The 22936-nt window shown below is 39.3% G+C and overlaps 1 protein-coding gene across 1 annotated transcript in view; it reads left to right on the top strand.

Annotated features, from left to right (window-relative positions):
* Positions 1-6728, top strand: part of HMCN1 (hemicentin 1) — a 179625-nt gene extending 172897 nt beyond the window's left edge. Inside the window, exons 103-107 of the mRNA XM_052666768.1 lie at positions 104-232; positions 3665-3766; positions 3890-4009; positions 4705-4831; positions 5339-6728. Coding sequence (XP_052522728.1) covers positions 104-232; positions 3665-3766; positions 3890-4009; positions 4705-4831; positions 5339-5705 — 845 coding nt within the window. The 3' untranslated portion in view covers positions 5706-6728. The remainder of the gene's footprint in view (positions 1-103; positions 233-3664; positions 3767-3889; positions 4010-4704; positions 4832-5338) is intronic.
* Positions 6729-22936: the final 16208 nt, after the last annotated feature.

The following is a 22936-nucleotide window of genomic DNA, read 5'->3' as shown; positions in this document are numbered from 1 at the left end:
TAGAGAGCCAAACTGCCTGTGGTTTAGCTGCATTCATTACACATTAAGGAATTTAAAGCTGTAGGAACTGTCAAGAAAATATCTGCTGCACTGTTGCTTGCAGACATCAATGAGTGCCGTGACGGAATCCATCAGTGCCACTACAACCAGATCTGTGAGAACATGCGAGGGAGTTACCGCTGTGTATGTCCAAGAGGGTATCGGTCACAGGGAGCTGGAAGGCCTTGCATGGGTAAGCTGCTCAGCCATGTTGTCGTCACCTGTTTGTTGCTGATACTTTTGGCTGTAGCATCCAACAGTACTATGCCACTTGAAGACTGCTACAAAGATAATTGTGCTTTGGACTTTGAACTTGCTATCTAAAATGAAGTGTCCCCATTAAATAGTCAAAACTAGGTGATTCCAAACTGAGATTGCCACATATCCGTGCTTTCAAAACAAAGTGTACAAGGGCTGTGGGTCTCAAAGGCACTGACAGATGGATGGATCTGGCAAGCCAGTGCTCTATAGTAGGCTTAATTTATAAAAATCAGAGCAGGTTTGTTAGTTGATCAGAGAAATGTGGTTGGCTGTACACTGACTGCATTGATTCACACCTGGAGCCAGTTGAGCAGGGGACGATGTGGAGAACACTCAGAGGAAGTCTGTTGCAAGACGCATGACATACCCAGAGCTTCCCTCTGCAAATAGCCATCACAATACCCTGTCTGACTCCAGGAATTAGATTTTCCCGTATGGACAGAGCAGAGGAGGCTGATACTCATTTATCTCTCATCACACTCCCTGTCTGACTTGGGTGGATCTCCCAAGAGAAGGAGGGATCCCCACAGGCACAGGAATGCTGACCATGTCACTACTCCCCTACACTATCTGTGTAGAACCCTGGCATTAAAATGTGCACCCACACAAACACAGTTTCACAGATACTGCCATAAATCTAATGTGAACAGCAGGAGAGTCTGACCTGTGATGTCAGTGCAAGTGCGCAAAACACTTCCTCTGGCATTTCACAAACCCTAGCACAACTCTTAAGAGCATTTCAATTTATAATATATGTTTCAGAATATTTAAAATTCAATAGCTGATCCTGTCTGACTGTAATGATTTATAAATGAGATATGTGATGCTTGGTGGAGTCAGTTCCGTTGGTCTCCCATATCATATCAGAGAAACGTTCCTTTGTAATGACTTCTTTGGGATTAGTTTTCATAAGTGATAAACAGCTGGTCTGGAAGCTGGGATTTTTTTTTCTTTTTAAGTGCCTAAGATTTTGGACCACCAAAAGCCAGGCTTTTTTTAAAGATTAAATTGCAGACGGAAACTGTTTGGCTGCAGACCAGACAGTTGTCTCTACTAAAATAAAAATCAATCCCAAACTCTTTAATGTATATTAAAAGTATTTAAATTTCTTACAGTAATAAGTTGCATAAGGTTTAGGTTACAGGTTTTCACAAAACTCCAACAGCTGTCCTAAAGCCTTCTTCTAAGCAGCAACCACTGAAAGCTCTCTCTTAAATTAAATTAAATATGTTTATGCTCCTTTGATTTATTTCTTTATCTGTTTAAAGTATGTTTGAAATATGTATGTGAAAATATTAGTTCACGTGTTAATGAAAAGCAGGTTTTATTGTAATGCTTCCAGCACACAGAACACACAGAGGAGCTGGAAAGTCCCAGATTGAAACAGGTGATTTGCACGTGACTCCTTCCTGTTCCATTTCTGCTGTACATAGAGTCATTTGTGCAACTGATCACAGTTGAATGGGGAAAACACACACAGAGATGCAGAATGCGCCCAATTATCCACACTGTAACAGTTCTGTGAACTGTATTGTACCTGTATTGTAGATGGAAGGACATCATCAAAAGCTGTTATGCATACAGGACATGCAGGACTATCCAGAATTGAAAATCAAATAATACTCATAAAGAAAGCTAGAGAATTTAGCTGTTAGTTTCAAAACCATATTTCACTTGTTCTTGTAAATATCTGGTATTTATGATGCACGATCAGAGGGATCCTGTCCCAGGAAGCTTTGGCTTACCAGTCCGTAAGCGATCTCTTTTCACAAGGATGGTGGTGCAGTGAATTCAGATGGCTGGCTGCATTCAGTTTTGTTGATATTGCATAGGTTGCTCCTACAAAATAAATTGCTCTAGTTGGGTTTTTTTTACCTATTAGTTGTTGTCTTATTAAAAATGAAGCTTTTTTCTTTACTTGACTATTATACCACTGACAATGTAACAGATATATAATGTTCCAGTTATGAGTTAATGACGTTGGGTAATACTGCAATGCTCTGCAGTGGTTACGCCGAATTTCTGATTCTCAAAGTTATTAGTTGTTAATATTAAAAAAAAATTAAATATATAAACACTTAATAAAAATGCATTCTAATATTCTCCTATGTTTCTAAACAGCATTACTTTTAAAATACTGTTAGCACGTGGTTTACAAGCAGTGCTCAAAATATGCTCAGAGAGCATATGAAATGATAATGCTAGTTTAATGATGTTTCTGCAGCAATAATTTAGACGTAGGCAATTTCCAGTAATATGAGATAGTTGAACTGTTACTGAGTGACTGTTAAAATAAGCTTTAAATTCTAGTTAAAAAAAATACATGCTAATTAATAGACATGTATCCTCATATCGGATTATTTCTGATCACTGTGGAGTTGCATGTTCCTGCTTTGGTTTTGGAGATTTACTGCTCAGGGTGGTCACCTTATTTTGGGTTACAGCATGAAACTGAACTGAACAGGGATAAATGATTCCCAAGAGAAAGAGAAATAACTCTGTTTTTTGAATGGTATGAAATTTGTAAGTACCTTAATACATTCTAATTCTCCAGACTCACAGCTGGAAGGAGCAGCAGCAGCGTGGCAGTTAGCATGCAGCCAGCTGCTCCCTAGGCAGCCCTGCAGTGTGCCCTCCAGGCCGTGCTTTTCCCGAGCAGGACCACAACCCCAGCAGTGCATCTGGAGCTTCTCAATCCCAGTCTGAATGACCTGGGAGTTTGTGCTTCTCAGGACGGCCTTGTGTTAAGTGTCCTCCTTTGAATAAGGAGCTTCTCCCACTCAGCCTAAGAACAAAAGTAGTTCTGTAGTAGTTGCAAACCCTTAATATTTAAACACTGAGCAGCTTGGGACCAAGGGGTCACTTGCTTCTTAGAGTACATCTCTGGTACCCAATGGGTATTTCTCTCTGCAGTCAGCAGCAGTCAGGATGTCACACAGCTCTGCTGCTGCAGTAGCAAGGGAACTGATCTGGCTCCTTTCCCTGCAGTCACATGTTACCTTCAGAGCACATAAGGCAAGGCCCTCATTGGATTTTTATGTCCTGTGTGACCTGTTTTATGTCACAGATAGCAGTATAGGAAGAATGAAGTTGTGTTCATGGACAAGATAGAAAACTTGCCTACTTGGCATTTGTGTTCTTTTGTATTTTACTGCCTTCAGGATCTCACTTTTGCTCCACAGACTGAGATATTATGTATGTATATATATATATATGTATATGTATATATGTATATATGTATATGTATATATATATATATATATATGTATGTATGTATATACACACACATATTGTCATGTGTTGTTTTATCTTGTTTTTTTCCTTCCCACATGGTTTGTTGCTCTGGATCATGGCACGTGAGCAGACATTAATGAATGTGAACAAGTGCCTAAGCCCTGTGCATTTTGGTGCACCAACACCCCCGGCAGCTTCAAGTGTATCTGTCCACCTGGACAACATTTATTAGGTGATCATTACCAAAAGCAAAAAAAAAAGATTCCCATGAGTTGCACCGCCTCTTCTCACATGCTTTTGTACAGAGATAGAACATCAGCAATCCCGTTTATGTTTTCGTGTTTCTTTCTGACAGACATTGATGAATGTGATGCCAGAGATACTTGCCAGCACGAGTGCAGGAACACCCTGGGAAGTTACCAGTGTGCTTGTCCTTCTGGTTATCATCTTATGCCCAACGGCAAAACTTGCCAAGGTACAGAAATCTCTTTGAGAGTGCACAAATGTATTTGTAAGCAAACGAGTTAGAAATCATGTTTGGTGTTTGTATTAAGCACTTGCTGAACTTCTTTTCTAAGTTACAGTGTTCAATATGTCATGTTTTTATATCTTACACTTCAACACTTAATAAAACATCAACAAATTAGACAACTGCAACTTATTATTCTCTGATGTTTCCTCACAAGCACCTTTAACTCCATATAAGCACACAACAGCTCTGTAGTCAAAACCAACTCTATCTGTTCTGGTAAATAAATAAATAAACAAACAAATAGATAGATAGATAGATAGATAGATAGATAGATAGATAGATAGATAGATAGATAGATAAAGTTAGACTTTTGATGTACCAAAAACATCTACTAATTTTCCTCTGTTGGAAAGACAACTGTATTTGATGTTGTGTAGTGGTTATAGGGCAGCTAGCACAATACACTGTCCTACACAGAAATGAATTACCCAAGCCAATAAATGCAAGTCATTGCAACTAGTAGCTTCATTGCCTCCAGGAGTCAGGCAGGGCTCTGAAGGGTTCTGTTCTCATCTGTGTGTAGAGGTACCCGCACTCCCTCTGCCATCTACTCATTTTGCTGATCCAGCCACTTCTTATCTTTCTTAAATTCCACCCAGAGCCAGCTACTGATCATGTACCTGTTTTCTTTCCCCCAGACATTGATGAGTGCCTCGAACAGGACACTGACTGTGGAGCAAGCCAGATGTGCTTCAACACGAGAGGGAGCTACCAGTGCATAGAGACACCTTGCCCACCAAACTACCAGCAGGAGCCTCTTTCTGGGTATGCTGATTTTTCAGCCCTTTTGGTCTTGTTTTCCCGCACACCCCAAGCTCACATGCTTAGCATCATAACAAGGAACTTTATCTAAGTCTAAGTGATATCAGTTACACTTATTCTTGCAAAAAAAGTAAAGCATTAAAATGGATGATTATAATTGGTTTACAGAGAGCAGTCATATTTTGTGCTTCCTAACGAAACAAAACAGGCGGGTCTGGTGGGTCTGGGTGGAATCTTTTTATTAATTCAAATGGAAATAGCTCCAGAATGGCTTCTTTTGAATGAGCCCCAGCAGGCTTTGATCCTTTCTGTTGATTCAGCATAATTCCTTTCTAAGCTGTGGGGACTAATTTTACATCTGTTCTCCAGTTTACTTCTGTAAAGGATCAATAAAGACTGCACTGGATTAGCTCTTTTGAGAAGCCCAAATTTGCGTACTGCAGCATGATAAATAGGGAACAACTTCAGCAAGTATGGAAACACAACTTGACGTGCTCTGTTTTTTCCCAGGTTCTGTCTCAAAAACTGCCCAGCCAATGATTTGGAGTGTGCCCTGAGTACCTATGCCTTGGAATACAAATTTGTCTCCCTCCCTTTTGGCATAGCTTCTGGTCAGGACTTAATCCGGCTGGTTGCCTTTACACAAGATCAAGTCATGCATCCAAGGACAACTTTCTTAATGGCAGATGAGGAGCCAACAATCCCATTTGCCCTGCGAGATGAGAACTTGAAAGGAGTTGTGTTTACTACCAGACCACTGCAAGAGCCGAAGACTTACCGTGTGAGAATCAGAGCCCTATCCTATGGTGTTGATGGAAACATCGAGTATCAGACAACTTTCATTGTTTATATAGCAGTGTCAGCCTATCCTTATTAAACACACAAGCTACTTCAGAGTAATCGCAGTATTTTAACCACATTCATACATGTTGATGGGTTTTACCACTTCAGACAGATCCTACTGTCTGCCTATGGTTGTGAACCATGTATCTTGAAAATGGTGCTATGTTTTTTTTTTTTCCTTCCCTGGGGCTACTCATACAGTTCTATTATTCCAATTCTAGAGGAAAATCTGTGGCTTTGAGGATCTGCTACTACTTCCTGTATTTATTACACCAGAGCAGTCATTTTCCACAGCCGAACAAAGTAAAGTATGAGCTGATGAAAGTATAGTCAAAAGCAATTTTCAGCCTCAGTTAAAAGCAACTGAAGAAATGCTAACTAGAAGAAATACTAGTTTCGAGTGTTCTGTGTATCTTAAAAGTTGCTAAATGTGTTACTGTTTTAGATGTATTAGATTTTTTTGTATCAAATACCTGATAGAATTAGGACTGTACATATGTCACGTGCTCAGAAGAAAAACAAATACCACTATCATGGTGCCAGTGCTGAAACACGATAGTAGTTTCTTTTCAGCTGAAGAATCTACCATAGAATTTGGAACAGGTAAATTGTTCTCTGTGCAATTTTAGGGATGTCAGTGTGGCTTGGAAGAAAAAACAAACGACATGGTTTCTTCTATTTTATAAGCAGGTATTCTATAACTTTTCTTTTTCTTTCTTTTTTTTTTTTTTTTTTTTTTACCTGACATTCTGGTATAGCCATTTGTTTAGCTCAAAATGTCCATTTCAGTACTTCCAAATCAGTTAAATTTTTTTGTTTGTTTGTTTTTGCAAAGCTTTCTTCCAAAATACATAGTAAGTTTGCTTCAATAATGTCAATACACTGTACACAGGTAATTTTGCCAAGATGTATTCTATTTTTATGGAAGTGTATATATGTTTTTTCTATGTTTATTTTCTATGCAGTATCTCAAGAGTGTTTTACAGTTAAGTTTTCATAAGAAGTACATTGCCAGTATGTTGGAAATAATCAAAATAAAGGTTCCTATTGCCTTTGAGGTTGCTGCCTGTTTTACCTTTGAAAATAAATTATTTCCTATGTGTGAGGCACTTACCTTTATTGCCAGTGGAGAAAGCAGCGCACTGGGAGCTGCTTACAAAAATCAGTGAAGAGCACTGAGATTGGAACCCACTGGGAATCACAATTTTAACTGAATCTTTTGCAGTTTTTCAAACAATGTCAGAAAAAAACGTCAACACAAGTTCTCCTTTTGCAAATTCCATGGGAGGTTGAAGTATAGACTCAATTTCATGTGTTTTATGATTTGGCTGCAATTTAGCCCAAGAACAACTCATTTCATTAATTACCACCAGGCTTCAGCCATCTTCCTTCTACCCGGCACTCAGGGTTATCACCTGCACACAACTACATTTTCAGTGACAAAGTGCTGCTCCTCAGTGGAATTCTGAGTTTATGCATTCCTACAACTAACAACCCCGACTGAAAGCCCTACCAGTTTTCCCCTAACTACTTTTTGTTCAGTTTCCATTGCAACAAGTGAGGCAATCTGGAAACCAAGGATGAGTTAACATCATTTTTTTATCTGTACAAATTATTCATACAAGTGACAGATTTCAGATAAGGCCAGTGTATTCTTTGGAAGCTTGAATTGAAAAATAAATACAATTTATAAAGAAAAAAAGTGAGAGGGAGGCTGAGGAATAGCTGAAAGTGTCCTCTTTTATTTCCTTCATAGCTTTATTTCCTTCATTCCTTTATTTCTCTCCCCAAGGAGAGAAAGCAAAGAGTGCCATTATTATTTTTGCCAAAAATATGGCTTCCATAGCCCAAAGATGACTGCAAAGCTGAATACACATACAACAGCAGTTTCTCAGCTGCTGGTTTTATCGTGATTATAATACAAGGCCACACAGCAGAGCAAAATAAAACCTTAATCCAATCCCCGGAGATGACAAAAGCCGCAGCAGGGAAAATAAATTCCAAACAAGGTGCTACACAATAGGGACCTATGAGAAAAATCTCAGAGAGTTCCACAAATAGGGAAAGAAACTGACAATGTGACCAGCAAGTATCAAACTAGCACAATATCCTGTGTTAGTTAACAGTCTGGTCAGATCTGCTGAACAACCCATTTAGTCCCACACTGTGCATCAAGACATGACTGCTGTGATTTAAGCTGGCAGGTGGCTGAGCACCATGCAGCTATTTGCTCACTGCCCCTTTCCAGTGGGATGGGGGAGAGAATCAGAAGAAAGAACAGTAGAACTTGAGAGTTGAGATGAAACTATCAACTAAGACAGAGAAAAGGAAAATAGTTATGACAATAAATAGATATGAATATATGTAACAAGTGATGCATAAGCAATTGCTCACCACCCCCCATCTGATGCCCAGCTAGCCTTTGAGCAACAGAAGATAAATGAACTCGCACTCCCTTCAAAATCCCTTCCACACGATGTCATATGGCATGGAATATCCCTTTGGCCAGTGGAAGTCGGCTGTCCTCACCCTGTTCCCTCCCAGCTCCTTGGGCTCTTTGCTGCAAATGGCCTTGGCTCTGTGCAGCACTGCTCAGCAACAGCTGTAAACTTTGGTGTGTTACCAGGATTGGTTTTCTCCTAGAGCCAAAAACACAGCATCAACCAGGCATTTGAAGAAAACAATTCCATCCCAGCTGATACTAAGACAAACCTGCAGGAAATTACATGTGGAGGTGCAGCACTTTGCAAGAAAAATTGTGCAATTCCTTCCAAATGTCAGTCCTGGCAGCAGAATAAGGCACAAAGTAGAGCCAGGGGATGAAGCCTGGGCCAGGTGCCAGAGGGAGAATGGGCTGCACAGCCCACCATGCATCACACGGTGGTGTCCAGGAGATAGGAAAATCAGCACCAGCTGCTTTCCTGCACTGGCTGAGCATGAAAGTGCTTACAGCAATGAATCATTGCAGAATCCATAGCACCATAGGTTACAGGAAAATAAGTTAGCAGGAGGGAACAGTACTCAATACACATGAGAGTAGCTATGCCTGGAAAGCCAGCATCCACACGCCAAGTACAGTTCAGGCGCCAGTGCTAAACTGAGCAGATGGCCAGTGAGCAAAATACCCAGCATCACTCTCGTGCAGTGCAGCACTTACAGCCAGGCCGCTCTAAGGTCACAGAGGGGCTCTGGCACCCGTGCCTCCGGTAGCATTTAGTTCTGGCAGTGCCAGTGTGGGTGTGTGGCACACTGCATTTGTGTTCGCTAACACTGTGAGGCCTGAACACCCAGCAGCTCGCCCACACAGAGTCAGCCCTCTTGCTGCACTCAGCGAGTTGATCTCCTGCACAGCCACACAAAGTAAGGTGAGGAGATGCCTTCAGTAGGGGCCTCATCTGCCCTTCTCTTCCAGGCAATTTCTGAAGCAGAAAGGTTAAAGCAGATGTGGGGCCCTGGCTCTGGGTGCAAGATGAAGAAGGAAATGCCCTAGAGCAGAAGCAGATCACAGCGTTATGTGAGGCTGCCCTGCTTCGCACCTCCAGTATGCACTCCATGACTTCCCACTGCAGCAGCTGCAATCCCCAGCCCACAGGAAGGTCTCTGTACTGACTTCTGCATCCCTAGGTGCAGCGAACATGGCTCAAGAAGTTTTTCAGATCACTGAGTCCAATATCTTCAGCACCAGGCAGCTGGTGCTTCACCTGCTTGCTGAACTGAGCACTGGAAAGGAAAATAAAGAATGCCCACTCACAGATAGAGGCAGGCAGAGAAGGAGAAATGTCCTTTCACCTCGTACATAAACACAGGTTCACCTGGGAAGTTCTGAACAGTCACATGAAAAAGGCATTAGGAACAGAAGCAAGTTCAGAGCCATTTATTGTTCAGAGCAGACCTAGAAGAGCAGTGAGTGATCTCCATCCCTGCCAGATCTCTGGAGAAACATGGGGGCTGCAGGTCACAGCTCAGTGACTGGAGACTGCAGCTATGACAAGCATCTATGAGCAGAAGAGTTCCTACAGCAGCCCCTGGGGGCAGAAGGATGCAGGCACACGGAACATACTGATGAGAGTAAGCTGAGCACAGGCGAAGGAAACCCAGTGTCCACACACAGCCATTGCCTTAAGTGCTGGTACTCCTCTGCTCAGGGTCACAGTGACAGCCACAGCTCTGCATGGCTGCGGGAGCAGGGGCACCTTGTGCTGCCCAGAACAGTGAAGTAGGCACTGCTTCAGAACACCCACAGCACCTGCACCACTGTAGGCTGCCAAGCTATCAAGAAAACCTGCAAAGTGGCTCGAAATTCAATGCGATGCAGCTGATGTTACTGACTAGCCTACAATCTAGAGAAGACGTTCAGAGAGGACACTGAGTCTCTCTGAAGAACAACTTGTAAAAGCGTGTGTGCTGCCAATGGCATTGCACCATGGATGCGACATGCTGGAGCCCCTGGAAGCCAAAGGGGCTGAGCGGGCTGTGCTGAAGGCAGCCCTGTGTGGGGAATGCCTGGGAAGTGTGCAGAGAAGTTGGCTCTGCAGGCAGCTTCTGGCCTGTGGTGACAGCAAGGCCCAGCTCTCTGGCTGCAGTGAACTGGTAGCAGGCTGCCTTTGGCAGGCACTAAAAGTCAGATGTGAATAATGTTTTAAAGAAGAATGTGATACATGATATACCCTGAGTTTCCAAGCAAAGTCAAAGTTACTCTCCTAACAGTCTTCACAACTATTGGGCATAGGTGTTTAGCCAGGATGCCTCCAGCATCTGAAATACAGATCTAAAATGTAAGGATGGAAAAGTTAGGAGAAAATGAATTCCCAAATAGCATAGGAGAAAAAAGACTTTCCTAGCTTTTTGCTGAAGGCCGGCTAATGAATAGGAGTCCTCTGATCAGAAAGAAAATGCAGAGTGCTCTGGTACAACTATGAATGCCTGAATCTGAAGAAGCAAACATCAAAAACACATGCTGGTGGGACTACAGGGGTCTCAGCAACAAACCACAGCAGACAGGACATTGATGTACCAGAAAATAGATCTGCATAGATGTGCTGGCATTTAATCACCTGGGGACAAATTTGACATGACAGAGAGCTGATCAGAAGGAGATATTGACTGCAAAAACATCTGACTACAAGTGGACCGTCACCTCCATTTTCTTTTCTGCTGCAAGGCATTTGCCCTTGTATGTAAACCTTGTAAATAACCCAGATTACATCAAATTTATTCATCTTGCCTCATCCCTGTCTGCTAACTGAATTAGCTCACAAATTTTCAAATATTTGCTAATGAAAAAATTTGGTGAGACAACTGTTCTGTGTTCTAGTTTTTTTTTTGGACTAAAGTATTTCTGGTTTGCTTGCTGGTTCCCTTGTGATCACTCTCAGCAATGTGGACACAAATAGAGAAACTTAAATTGGGTGTAACTCTGCAAAGCCTTACCCAAAATATCACCACTAACGTCTCATAGCTCATGTTTTGAAAAGTTTGGGGATCTAAAAGCAATGATGCCCTTTAGCAGATGAGGCCATATCACAGAAGAGGTATGCATTCACCAACTGCATTGCGCGAGAAGGCAGTGCCATGGTATCTTCACCATGTACAGTGAAACTTGACTGCAGACAAACAGAGAAAGATGTCAGTGTTTTCCAAACTGTCACTGCAAGTGGAAGACAGCCACTACCTTTCTAGAAAACCCCGAGACTCCTTGAATTGGAGGCCTCATCTAATAAAAATCTCTCCTAATCAACAAACAGCCTTTGGTATATACTATGAAAAAGAGCAAAAATTTCCCTCAAGTTACTTGACTGATGTAAAATGGATATTCCTGGTAGAGATATGAAAATGATAACTAGAACAAGGATACACCATAGAATGAATTAATGCAGCATTAAAAACAAACTGTCTAATGAGCAGTGACTTTTGCTGAGAAGTAGCTTTCTGTGATGGAAGATTTTTATCTGAGCAGTTAGGCTCAGCAGACTCTGAGAAACTCTGAGAAGACATTGGTTATTCATAAAGCTTTACTTAAATCATATGGTGCAGGTTTTGATTCCATCTTTTGTGCTATAAACAAATTAATAGAAAATAATCAGCCTGAAAGACATATAGCTCTATGCCAAAGATCTCTAAGCACTTAAAGAAGAACTGAGAAAATCCCACACATTTTTCTTCTAGCTAAAATAAACCTCAGCCTCTGACATACTCTGGTGGATGGATGATGGCAAAACCAAAATAGTCTCCTCAGTGGCTTTTCTCCCAGCCTTTGCCTCTTTGAACAGATGTTTTGAATACTCTGAACAACCCAGACACCATCCTCAGGTGATACATTTAGTCTGAATTGCACTGAAGTAAAAGTTTTTTCATATACATGAAAACAATGTGGCTATCTGTGGAAAGTTATGTAGGTTGCTTTAAAGTAACATCTCATATTTATTTCCTTGGAAATTACAACAGATGCAATGATAACGATTACACTATTTGGTAGAGCAGATTCACATTTACAGAATAACACTGTTCAAGATAGTGCCCATCATTAACTACACATTTTTGCCAGTGATGAACAGAAACCTGCATGTCATGCCCGTAGAAGCCCGCACCAGTAGAGATGACCCACTGTCTCTGTCACCACTGCTGAAATGCACCACCCACCCTTCAGTGTGCTCGCATCCACTTCTTGGGATCCATAAATGTTCAGCAAATGTTCGGTAGATTATGTAATGTAGATCATTATGTATCATACATGTAGAAATGTAGATCGGTGCCATTTTTTTCCCCCACATGGAGGAATTCAATTACATATTTTTGTTTCATACACACTTCTGAGACAGACAACATTGTGTCAGACTGCCCCTCTGCTGCCATTTGCCACACAGCAACAGCTTGTAATGGAGTATAGGTGGAAAGGTTCAATCTCTATTGTTATCCCACCAACATCTGCCTCTGATATCATGGGCCAGTATCTTACAATAGAAGGCATTACTCTTGGAGCAGCCCTCCAAAATTCGAAGGAATTAAATTTTGTCACTCTGTGGTGGTAAATTAAGGGTAGACATGGCAACATTCTGCAAAGGGTGAAAGAGAGTTGCAAAATAAAGGGACTAATGTACTTCTTGCATCTTAAGCAGCTAGACAATGAATGGGGTAACCCATGCACCTCAGGTGGTTCCAGACTAGAAAAAGGAAGAAGACAATCCTGCCCAAGTCTTGGTTTCATAACATTCCTGAAGTACTGAATGACACTGATTTGGGAGCAAGTACTGCAGTTTTAGGTTTGCTAATAATCATTGCTATCACCTGAATTATCACAACAAAATTAATTCATATTTTTAGGTTAAGCATGAACAACATCAACAGCACAAGCAGCACAAACAAGGTATTATTAAAAAACCTCTGCTGGCAACAGCAACATCTATGTAAGAGTTACTTGGTTAACTTTCTTCTGCAGCTTTCAACAGAGATTGTGTAGGTAAATTATTTGAATGCATCCACATATTATGCAGTGGGGTTTTTTAAAGCTGTTTTGGCCCTATTTAAGGTAATTTTAACTTGAAGGATGAACAACAGCACTTGTAGATCAGAACATCTGGTAAAAGTCTGCAATCTGCCAGGGAGTCTTGTGAAAGAGTAATCATTCCAAATAAGTGTTACTGCAGTTTTACACCAAGACAGTGATTATAATAAATGTAAAAAACTTTAAAAGAGCAGAAGTAACATCACATCCCCAGAATCATCACTAAGCAGTCATAAATTCTGCAGTTCGCTCACAAGTCAGACGTGAACTTCTGTCCTGGCATAAGGCTAAGATTCCAGAGGTGAATGCTGCTTACATGACACTAAAAGAGGAGAAAACAACAATTTATCATGTTCTGTGGATGTCTTCACTCTTCAGTGAGAATATTCTTGCATTCATAAATGAAATAAGATAGCTATATTTGAGACTGTTTCCATGGAACAGTCATATCGCGATGGACTTCAAAAAACATGACCTTATTTTACAGCTGAGCTAATGCCTTTCATTTGAAGGTCACATGGACAGACTAATGGTTAACACACGCTTTCTCACACTCTGCTATTTAGTAATGTGAATTTGCTGCAAAATGCATGAACATGGAAAGCTCTGCTTAACTGATTTTGTGTTATCCTAAACTGGTATTTCAGTCAGATACTACAGCACAACACTGAAGATTATCCTCTTAGTCCCTAAGAAGATACAAGTTTACATTTTGCTCTCATTTCATAATTGGATTTTAAAATGACCTTCAACTATACAGTCAACCTCATTTCATCTAATATACTGTTTTGAACAGCAAGAATTATTATATATATAATATATAAAATATCATATATTTTTCATATAAGATATATTATATTATATTATATTATATTATATTATATTATATTATATTATATTATATTATATTATATTATATTATATTATATTATATTATATTATATTATATTATATTATATTATATTATATATGCTTTAGTTTTTAGACTGCGGTGCTGCATACTGTTTTTTCCTACTCTCACTCTCATAGAAGTCTATACTGCTTCAATGATGAGCAAGAGAAAGCCAGCAAGGAAAGCAGGAAGCTTACAGAAGTAAAAGAACTGATTTCAGAGGTACAAGAGCTCTCCACTCCACTTCCTCAACACTCTAATCTACTAAGAAGGAAACTACCCTCAGGAGGGAAGGGATTCAAATGGAATATCAGCTCCAGTCTCGGGAAGCTGGAAAAGACTCTTGTTGCCTCTTCATGTAATTATGCAATAGCAAAGCATTACCAGCTGCCCAAACAGGACTTTTCAGCAGATGGTCATGATACTCAGCTTAGTAAATGGAAAAAAAATCACATCCATCTACAGTGAAGTAATGTCTCCCCGCTCAGCAGTCCTGTGTCAGAATGACAGCAGGTTAGCAGTAGAGCTTCCATCTCAGCTTCCACAGGTGAGGGGAAGCAGGAAGGCACTCCTGCATCATTCACAGCTGCTGCAGCCTTTTACCACATTTAAGATTGGATCAGACATTAGAAAAAATCCAAAAGCATTGGAAAAAGCTGCCCAGGGAAATGTTGGGGTTGTTGTCCCTGGAGGTGGGGAGCTGGAGCGCTGTGGGACATGCTTTCCAGAGCATGGTGGGGATGGGCTGACAGTTGGACCTGATGGTCTTAGAGGTCTTTTCCAACCTTAATGATTCTGTGAAAAAGTGTCAAGCTCCACTTCAAAACTTGTCTGATGGGAAAGCACTTTAAAACCCTCAGCAATACAGTCCTTAGGAGCCTTGTTTTAATTTCCTGCCTCATTTTGCTTACACACTGCTTAGAACTATTTGACTTTAGGCTGTTGTTTTCCTTTAGCTCCAATAACCCTCTTCAGCTCAGTCTTCCCAGTCCTTACTGCCTGGAGGTATTTACACACAAAAACCAAAGCCCTTCTCTGCTGGAATTAACAAGCCAAACTCTTCTAGAGAGTTTCCTACTGCATTTTTCCATTACTTGATCTGTTATCATAGCCCCTCTTCTCACCTGTCATAGTTTCAGTACCATGTACACAAGCTGATCAAACTGCTCACAGCGTTCCAAATGAGACCACAGCATTTAGTTAATATTTTTATTTTCTCCACTTTCACTGAATGGAGGACACTGAAGCCCTTAGATGTGCTGGGCTAAATATCATCAGAAAATCTCAACAACATGTCACAATAACTGCAAAGTTTTATCTGGCCAAATAACGAACTTCTCTGAGCAGTCTGAGCCCTCAGAAGGAGAACATTGGGGCGTTACCATGAAGTAAGGCAGAGTCATCAGTCTAAGACAGTGCTCTGGAACATAATGTTACAAATATAACATCACCCCTAAAACCATGCCAGGCTCCTGCAACCTCTGCAAATTCCACAGCCCTTTTATTTAGCCTCTGTAAATTCGCAAGTACAAAAACACACTATCTGTTGGCAGAGGGAGTTGCTCCTGTTCCCCTCATGACTGTATATTCCAGTTAGTCTCACTGCCTACAATCTGGCAGCTGATTACTGATGCTAAACTGTATTTCTCACACATCCTGTGTCTGTGACCCAGCCTGTTACCATCAGTGCCACGCTGGCTGAAGAAACCAATACTTCATCTCCACCCATAATGAAGCATTCATTTATGCTTTAAATGCCTCTTGGTCTTTACTTGTGTTCTCTACAACCTCCTTGCACTTTACTACTCTCGAGTCAAGCTTTCCTGTAACACTGCTGCTAACCTTCACATTAAGATATGAAATGTAAAGTTTACATTAATTATCCCAATTTGTCACTGGATCTAATAATGCATCTGATCAAAACAGAAGGCAACTACGAACACTGGATGCCTATTTGAATTCTAAAGTGAAACAAAAGGGCTCATCACACACTTACATCACATAGAAAGAGGGCAATCAGGTAGTAGTGCCAGTCTATCCTTCATGTTTTCTCGACAGAATTGGTAAGCTCAAAAATTCAATGATTTTGTACATATTCTGAAACTCCTTTAGAATGGGAAATGACTTCACTTTTACATTTGTCCTGGGAATTTGTAAGCATTGTCATGTTTAAAATCTATCACATACAGGGAAAGAAACATGTTGTATTCTTCGTAGTATTTTCACTAAATAGTAAATTAAAAAGAAAGAATACATTACCACAGTATCTAATTTATTTATCTAATATCTTTAGGCATATGTGTTGATGTCAGGTCTTTTTACTTTAAATGTCTTGTGATTTCAAATTAAAACATATTGATTCAGGACAAATACAATACTTTCACTGGAGGTCTTTCTTTATCTGCAAGCACAACTTGTGCATCATTGTTAATTTCTAAGATGAATTTCAGAAATTGAGTGTAGTCCACCTTCTTTAGCTGCTTCATCCTGATGTCTGTGCTAATAAATCTTCCTAGTGGTAGATGTCAAACCTTACAGATACCAAAGACCACTTCAAAAGTTTGGAACTCACCTAGATTATGAACTCTCTACCATGAAACATGATCTCTTGTTACCATCAATCCAATACTCAGATGTAATGTGCCTGTGAAATATATAGAACAGGTGTTAATTCACTCTAAAATTAAATGGTTCCTAATCCAATTGTGATTTTAACCCTCCTCTTTTTTAACAGGTAAAACAAGACTTTTTCGCACACTACCCACTGTAACTCAGTTACAAGACTCATTCCTTTGAGAATAAAAGTAAAACACTGGTTTTGCCTTGCCCAAACCCTACATCTGTAGGCCCTTGATAATGTATCTACTGATTTATTGAATTGTTAGATCCTTGAAACTTTATATCTGGAGATCAATCCCTTTAAAAAAGTCACATGCATGGCTATGGTGCACATCTGCCTGTGTTTACTGTTTCTTAAAGTGGTAAATGCCTAAATACTAATTCTAACTCACATCCTTACATTAGCATCACTTATATGTCCAACCTTTACAGAAAGGAACACAGCAAGTAATTTGAAAACACAGACTGAAGCTGAAACATAAATTGAACATTACAGAAGTACACTGAAACACCATGACTGAGCATTTACTCAGTTAGCCGTAAAGTAGGATCTCACTGGCACAAACTCAAAAAAACTGTATTTTACTTGGCAGGTCAGTTCCCACAGTAAAACAGAACATGTCCGTGAATCCCCAGTACTCCTTTTAGGCTTTTAGTGTCTCTAGTACCTGAATAGAAAAGCAGCTGTTCTGAGTGCAAATATATATTCAGTAACATCAATATATTTATCAATCCCTATTGCAAATGGGATTAAACAGTCTCTGCCAGAGACACACTCCTAAAATTGAAAGCCACAGAGATGAATCACTACGTTCTTATAATCTCAATTTAATCCAAAACATAACCTTAAATTGAAGTCTAGATGTGGAATGAATCATTAAAACACAATCTCCTCCACCCATGCCCCCCTATAGAACCATAGAATGGTTTGGGTTGGAAGGGACCTTGAAGATAATCTATTTCCAACCACCCTTCTACAGGCCTCCTGCTGTAATCCCTGCAACTGCCAGTCCCATTTAACACTTTGAGCTTTAAAAAATTGTCAATGGAGTTCTTGGAAATTTTATCATTCTAAAGCATGACCCATCCTCAAGCATAGCTGCATCTGGGGAAGGATATGAAAACAACTTAGATCCCCAGCCCTGATTGCAGCTTCTAGTTGTGGCAGCCCATACTATAAAAGTGAACAGTCCAGGGGAGGCAAAGAACTGAACTCCTTGTCAGGACCATTCCTGCAGCCATCTATTTGTGCCCGTGACAGTCACGTAATTTAACAGACTTCCAGGTTTCTAACAAGTAATACTCACTTCACTTCTAATTTCAGATGAATGATATGCAAACAGACACCAATGTCTATAAATTTCCTGACAGAGCAGAAAGATACAAGCAAGTAAATCTAGTTATTTTTCTCATTTTGCCCTGCAACTCCCTCAGAATGCCAGGCGAAGAGGCTTGCCTTTGCTGCCAGTTATTCCATCAGATTTAGAAAAGCACTGCACAACCTGTGCTGTAATACAGCTTCACTGAATAATTTATGTTTTTGGAATGATCTTATTTGTTGCAGGCATCTGCTGCAGAAGCCTTCCTTACTTAAGATAATGCCAATTCTTGTACTCTATGTTATATTTTTCTACCTAACAAAATCCTAGTCCATTACATTTATTTGTTTACTTAATAAAGAACTGTTTTATTCAGTAAAATCTTTTCAAAAGTGGTATACTTGCACAGTTAGACTTTCCCCTTAAATACAGACATTTAAACAGATATTTTTGCTTCAGTGTATGAGGCAAAATCTTGAGCGTAAAGGAAATTATTTATAGTAGCCTGAGTGAGATGTTTAAGGAAGATGATTCTTTGTGTAACAGGAAAATTACTTCACACTAAGTCTGAGAGTAGAACAAAAACTTGCAGTGCTGTCCCAGATTCTTTTGCTGACACTTCGCAAAAGCCATGTAAAGAGTGGTGTTTGGTTTTGGGAATCTTTAATAACAATCCTGTAGATGGGGATGAAATCACTACAGTCTGAAATAATTTTCTGCGTCCTTCATTCACAAGTTAAACAAGAGCCTCTGCTCTTTCAGCTTCTGCAGTTTAATTGGGAACTCCCTTTTCAACTCTCCCAAGTTTACCTTTCTCCTATTCCACTCACCTCTCTCATGTTTGTTTTCCTTATAATTCTGGTCATCTGCAATCCTCATGTCAGCCAAACCTCTTGTGATTTTTTTTTCTTCCTGTAGCTGCATCTTGCTTTCTTCCTGCTTTTATTCAGTAGAAGAGCTATTTCATATGTACCTTACTGAAAAAGAACAAAAAATATGGAAAGCAATTCATTTTGTGAGACACTTTGAATGAAGCAATAGCCACTTTTTAGTCTGTCTTGATTGAAATCAATAACCATTTCATCAGACTAACTAATATGCTTGGAAATAAAGGGAAGATTAATAGCTGTGATTTAGTAGCATCCTGCCCCTGCACTGTCAGACACTGTCCTTTGGAAGATTTCCCCAGTAACTTTCTGACATGGAACTGCCCACTTGCACGACTCAGTATGCATTCACACAGAATGTGATCCCAGCCTAGTTCAAGTAAATACACACTCTAGCTTTGAGACAAAATTCTGTACGTTTCTTCCAGAGGAAAGATTTAGGATCTTCAGAGACTAATTATAATAGCTATTGAGTGATTATTAGAGATAAGGTTTCAGAGAAAATCAAGTTATGTATATCTCCATGTGTAACAGCCAGCAGATTGGCTTCCCCTTGTTCTGCCTCTCAGGATATTCAGTAATGTCTGCAGCTGTGAGAACTACTACAGGGTCTTCTGGAATAAAAGCTGTTCTCCTACTGATCTCAATAGTCCTATAAAAATAGCACAGACACCATGCAGATTTCAGTCTTCATCTTCCATCTATTGTTACTGCCTCACCTGATGTCGCTGTGTGGAAAAATACTTCTCACAATACTCCTATATCACAGAAAAACAATGGTGTTAATATTCTTAAAAGTATTCTTAACAGTCATTAAGTCAGTATATTTAAGTGTTTTTCAAAGTTAAGTATTTCTTTTTCTTCCTTTTTTTTTTTTTTTCTTTCCCCTAGAATCAAATAAAATATGCAAATAAGATGTAACCAGTATCTGTAAGGACAAGGTGATTGATCATAAAAGGTAACAGAAGGAAATTTCCCTTGGTCAGTTGCCAGTTGCACAGAAGAATTAATTTGTAACCCCATGCCCTTCCCACGTTAGGGCTTCTTCCTTCTCTGCATCATTCTCCTTCCTCTCCCCACCAAGAAAGAAAGCAAAAGTGTTCCTGGATTCTTCATAATTCTTCTTCTTAGGAACTAATTTAATTCAACTCTTGTCTAATTTTTCAGTTACATTTCTTATATGATTCCTACTATGTAAAGATTAAAAAGGGGTACACTAATCAGTGAGTATTCAGTAGATAAGCACTACCCTAAAAACATTCTCTTTTGTTTTCTCTTCACTTGCTGTACTGTTGCTCAGCTGTTTCTCTGTATGACTCCTGCTGGCACATTCCTCCTGCTAGTGCAGCCACCTGAGTTCTCACAGGGATCCATAATGTTCCAAACGTAACTTTTATTTTTAATGTTTTTAATTTAAAAAAATATTTTTAATAAAAAGAAATTGTACTTTGAGGATACTAATGGGTTAACACTGGGGATCAATAACAAGACCGACAAGCAATAAAGCATGAGTCAGACCAGACTCAGACTGACACCATGACCATTTTCTTGGATCTTACTGGCATATATTTTCTGCCTGAATCTCAGAGGATATGAGCACAGCCCAGAAAGCACTATCATGAGTGTAACTGCCTGATGAACTTCAGAAAAAGCCAAGACCTGGAAAGGCGTAAGAATATAGCTGAGTAATGGGCATCAGCATGTGGGTTTCGTTAGTCAAAAATTAAATACAAAAAATAGTGCTATAACTGTGATGATTTCAGTGTGCAAAGCAATTTATTTTATTTTCAATGTGCTCAGTCTGTGAAGCTAGGAAATATAGATAACATTTGGGATACGCATAAAAATATTTCATCAAGGGCTTATGCTGCCTGAAGACTTTGTCTAATTAAATTACTGCTCAGCTCATATCTACCCAATAGAACTAATTATAAGGTTTTATATATTTTGCCTGAAAGACAAAGCAAACATTACTTTTCAGAACGTTACAGTGTAGAGATAAAATGTTCATTGAAAATGTTGGCTTTCTGACCAAGTAATACTCTTCAAAATCATTTACTTGATTTGAGCCCTTTTATAAAAACTAGTCTGTTCTGAAATTCAAACAAACAAACAAACAAACAAAAAACAACAAACACAACAAAACCATTTTCTGTCAAATTGGATTGGGCAGGGTGGTTAGCTGGAAATGTTTTCCTTCAAAGTGGTTTAAAGCAGCGTAATGCTGTGAAGTTGCTACGTAAATTAAATGAAGCCATAGAGTGGGCACATTCTGTAGAGGTCGAGTACTAGGTTTTTATAATAGTGAATGGAGACACACCAGTTGACACCAGTTGACACACCGGTGTTTTAGCTTTAAAAGCCTACATTCAAAAGTAACCAGTATGATGAATGAGGAAGGGTTTGCTGATATCCCTAGTGACACATGTACAGCTTGTCCAGAACATGAAAATCACCTGACAGTTCAAGATAGCTTTGTGTGATTAATACTCTCCTTTGAGAAAGTTTTGAATAGAAAGCTAGTTTTTCAGGGGCTCCAAAGGCCTGACAACAGAAAACTGTAATTTAGAGTATAGTAATTACATGGAATACAAGAAATGCAGCATTTTCAGGTGGAGTCTTTTGCCACTTTTTTTACAAAATGAAGTGAAATTCCTCTTGTAAAACAAAACCAGACAAATAGATATTACATGTATGCCAATTCTTAAATGCTAGTCCTTGACAGCACCAGATCTGTTGCTACATTTAAATATTTAATTTTTAAATGTCATTTAGACATTCAGGTTTCCAAGAAGCGTCCTTTAGCTCTGGGCATTACAAGTAGCCAGCCATTCCTAATACTCTGAATAGGAAATGGATGATCACAAAGGCTTTTAGAACAGTTTAATGTCTCTTCCATTCATTTTTGATGTTTTGCATAGAATAGATAGAATCAATTTGAGATTTGACTAAATTGCTTGATTTCTAGCCAACACCTTGGCAACATTTCTATTCAGCTCAGGGGAAAGTAGCACACATTCAGTGCACAAGTGGTGAATTATATATTGTTGAATGAATTGATCTTGAGTATTTTTGGAGAAGAAACACCATCAGTAGCAGATAGTACTGCATAATTTTAGGTTACTGTCACCCAAGCTTCTTTTGACAGGAAAGAAAATATACTCAGCATTTGCCTATAATGATTTTTTATTGCTACAATAATACCTAATATGTTCCAGATACATTCAGGACAATTTGTTCATTTCACTCAGTGATCAAAATGTGTTTTGACTAGTAAGTCTCTGTTTATTTTGTTCAGTAATCTTTTTTCTTAATGGGAGTGTTTTCCAGATGTTCTGTTAGTCTAGTCATCTGGGATCTCTTCCAATACATGTGGAAAGTCTGCTGTCATAGGCTGTCATTGGCAGTTATGTTTAACAAGCAGACTAATCAGTTCACCCTAGCGTAGTTATAAAGTGATATATAAGGCATCTGAAGCATCCCTCAGAGCAGGCACATTCTTCGTTAGGTAAGTGTAATTCCCTTCTCTACTCAGAGCATTCTGATGCAAAGAAAATGATGGGCTGCAGCAGAAAGAACAGACTTTTTCCTTTTTGAGAGAGATTTACTTTTGTCATTTCATTTGTCATGCTTAAGCACTAATATTTTGATGACGGATTATGTTTATAAAAATATGCTGATTAATCACTCTTTTGGCAGTATTGATTTTGGTTCTAGATTTACCTTTATCAGTATTGTAGTCTTAGAGACTGGTGTACCAAACTCCACCCATTTCAAACGAGGAGACTGACTTCAGATCCCATTTGTTAATAATGAATATTCCTAGTCTTACTGAAAAATTTAGCAGCTAATCAGCTACTATGAGAGGGTTTAAGGAGTAATTATAAATTACCAACTTCTCCTGGAGTAATTTTAATGTGAGCTGTATGTTGCAATGAAACTCGTGTTCTGTATAAAGATATGCATTTCAAGTTTAACAAATTGATTATTAAAAAATACAAGAATTGCATGTAATTATGTGAAATGATTTCTTTTTAGGGATGATGT

The sequence above is a fragment of the Tympanuchus pallidicinctus genome, unplaced genomic scaffold (genome assembly GCF_026119805.1).
Source record: "Tympanuchus pallidicinctus isolate F22 unplaced genomic scaffold, pur_lepc_1.0 scaffold7, whole genome shotgun sequence".
NCBI lineage: Eukaryota > Metazoa > Chordata > Aves > Galliformes > Phasianidae > Tympanuchus > Tympanuchus pallidicinctus.
The sequence above is the reverse complement of the archived record's forward strand: the minus strand, read 5'-3'. Positions and strand labels throughout refer to the sequence as shown.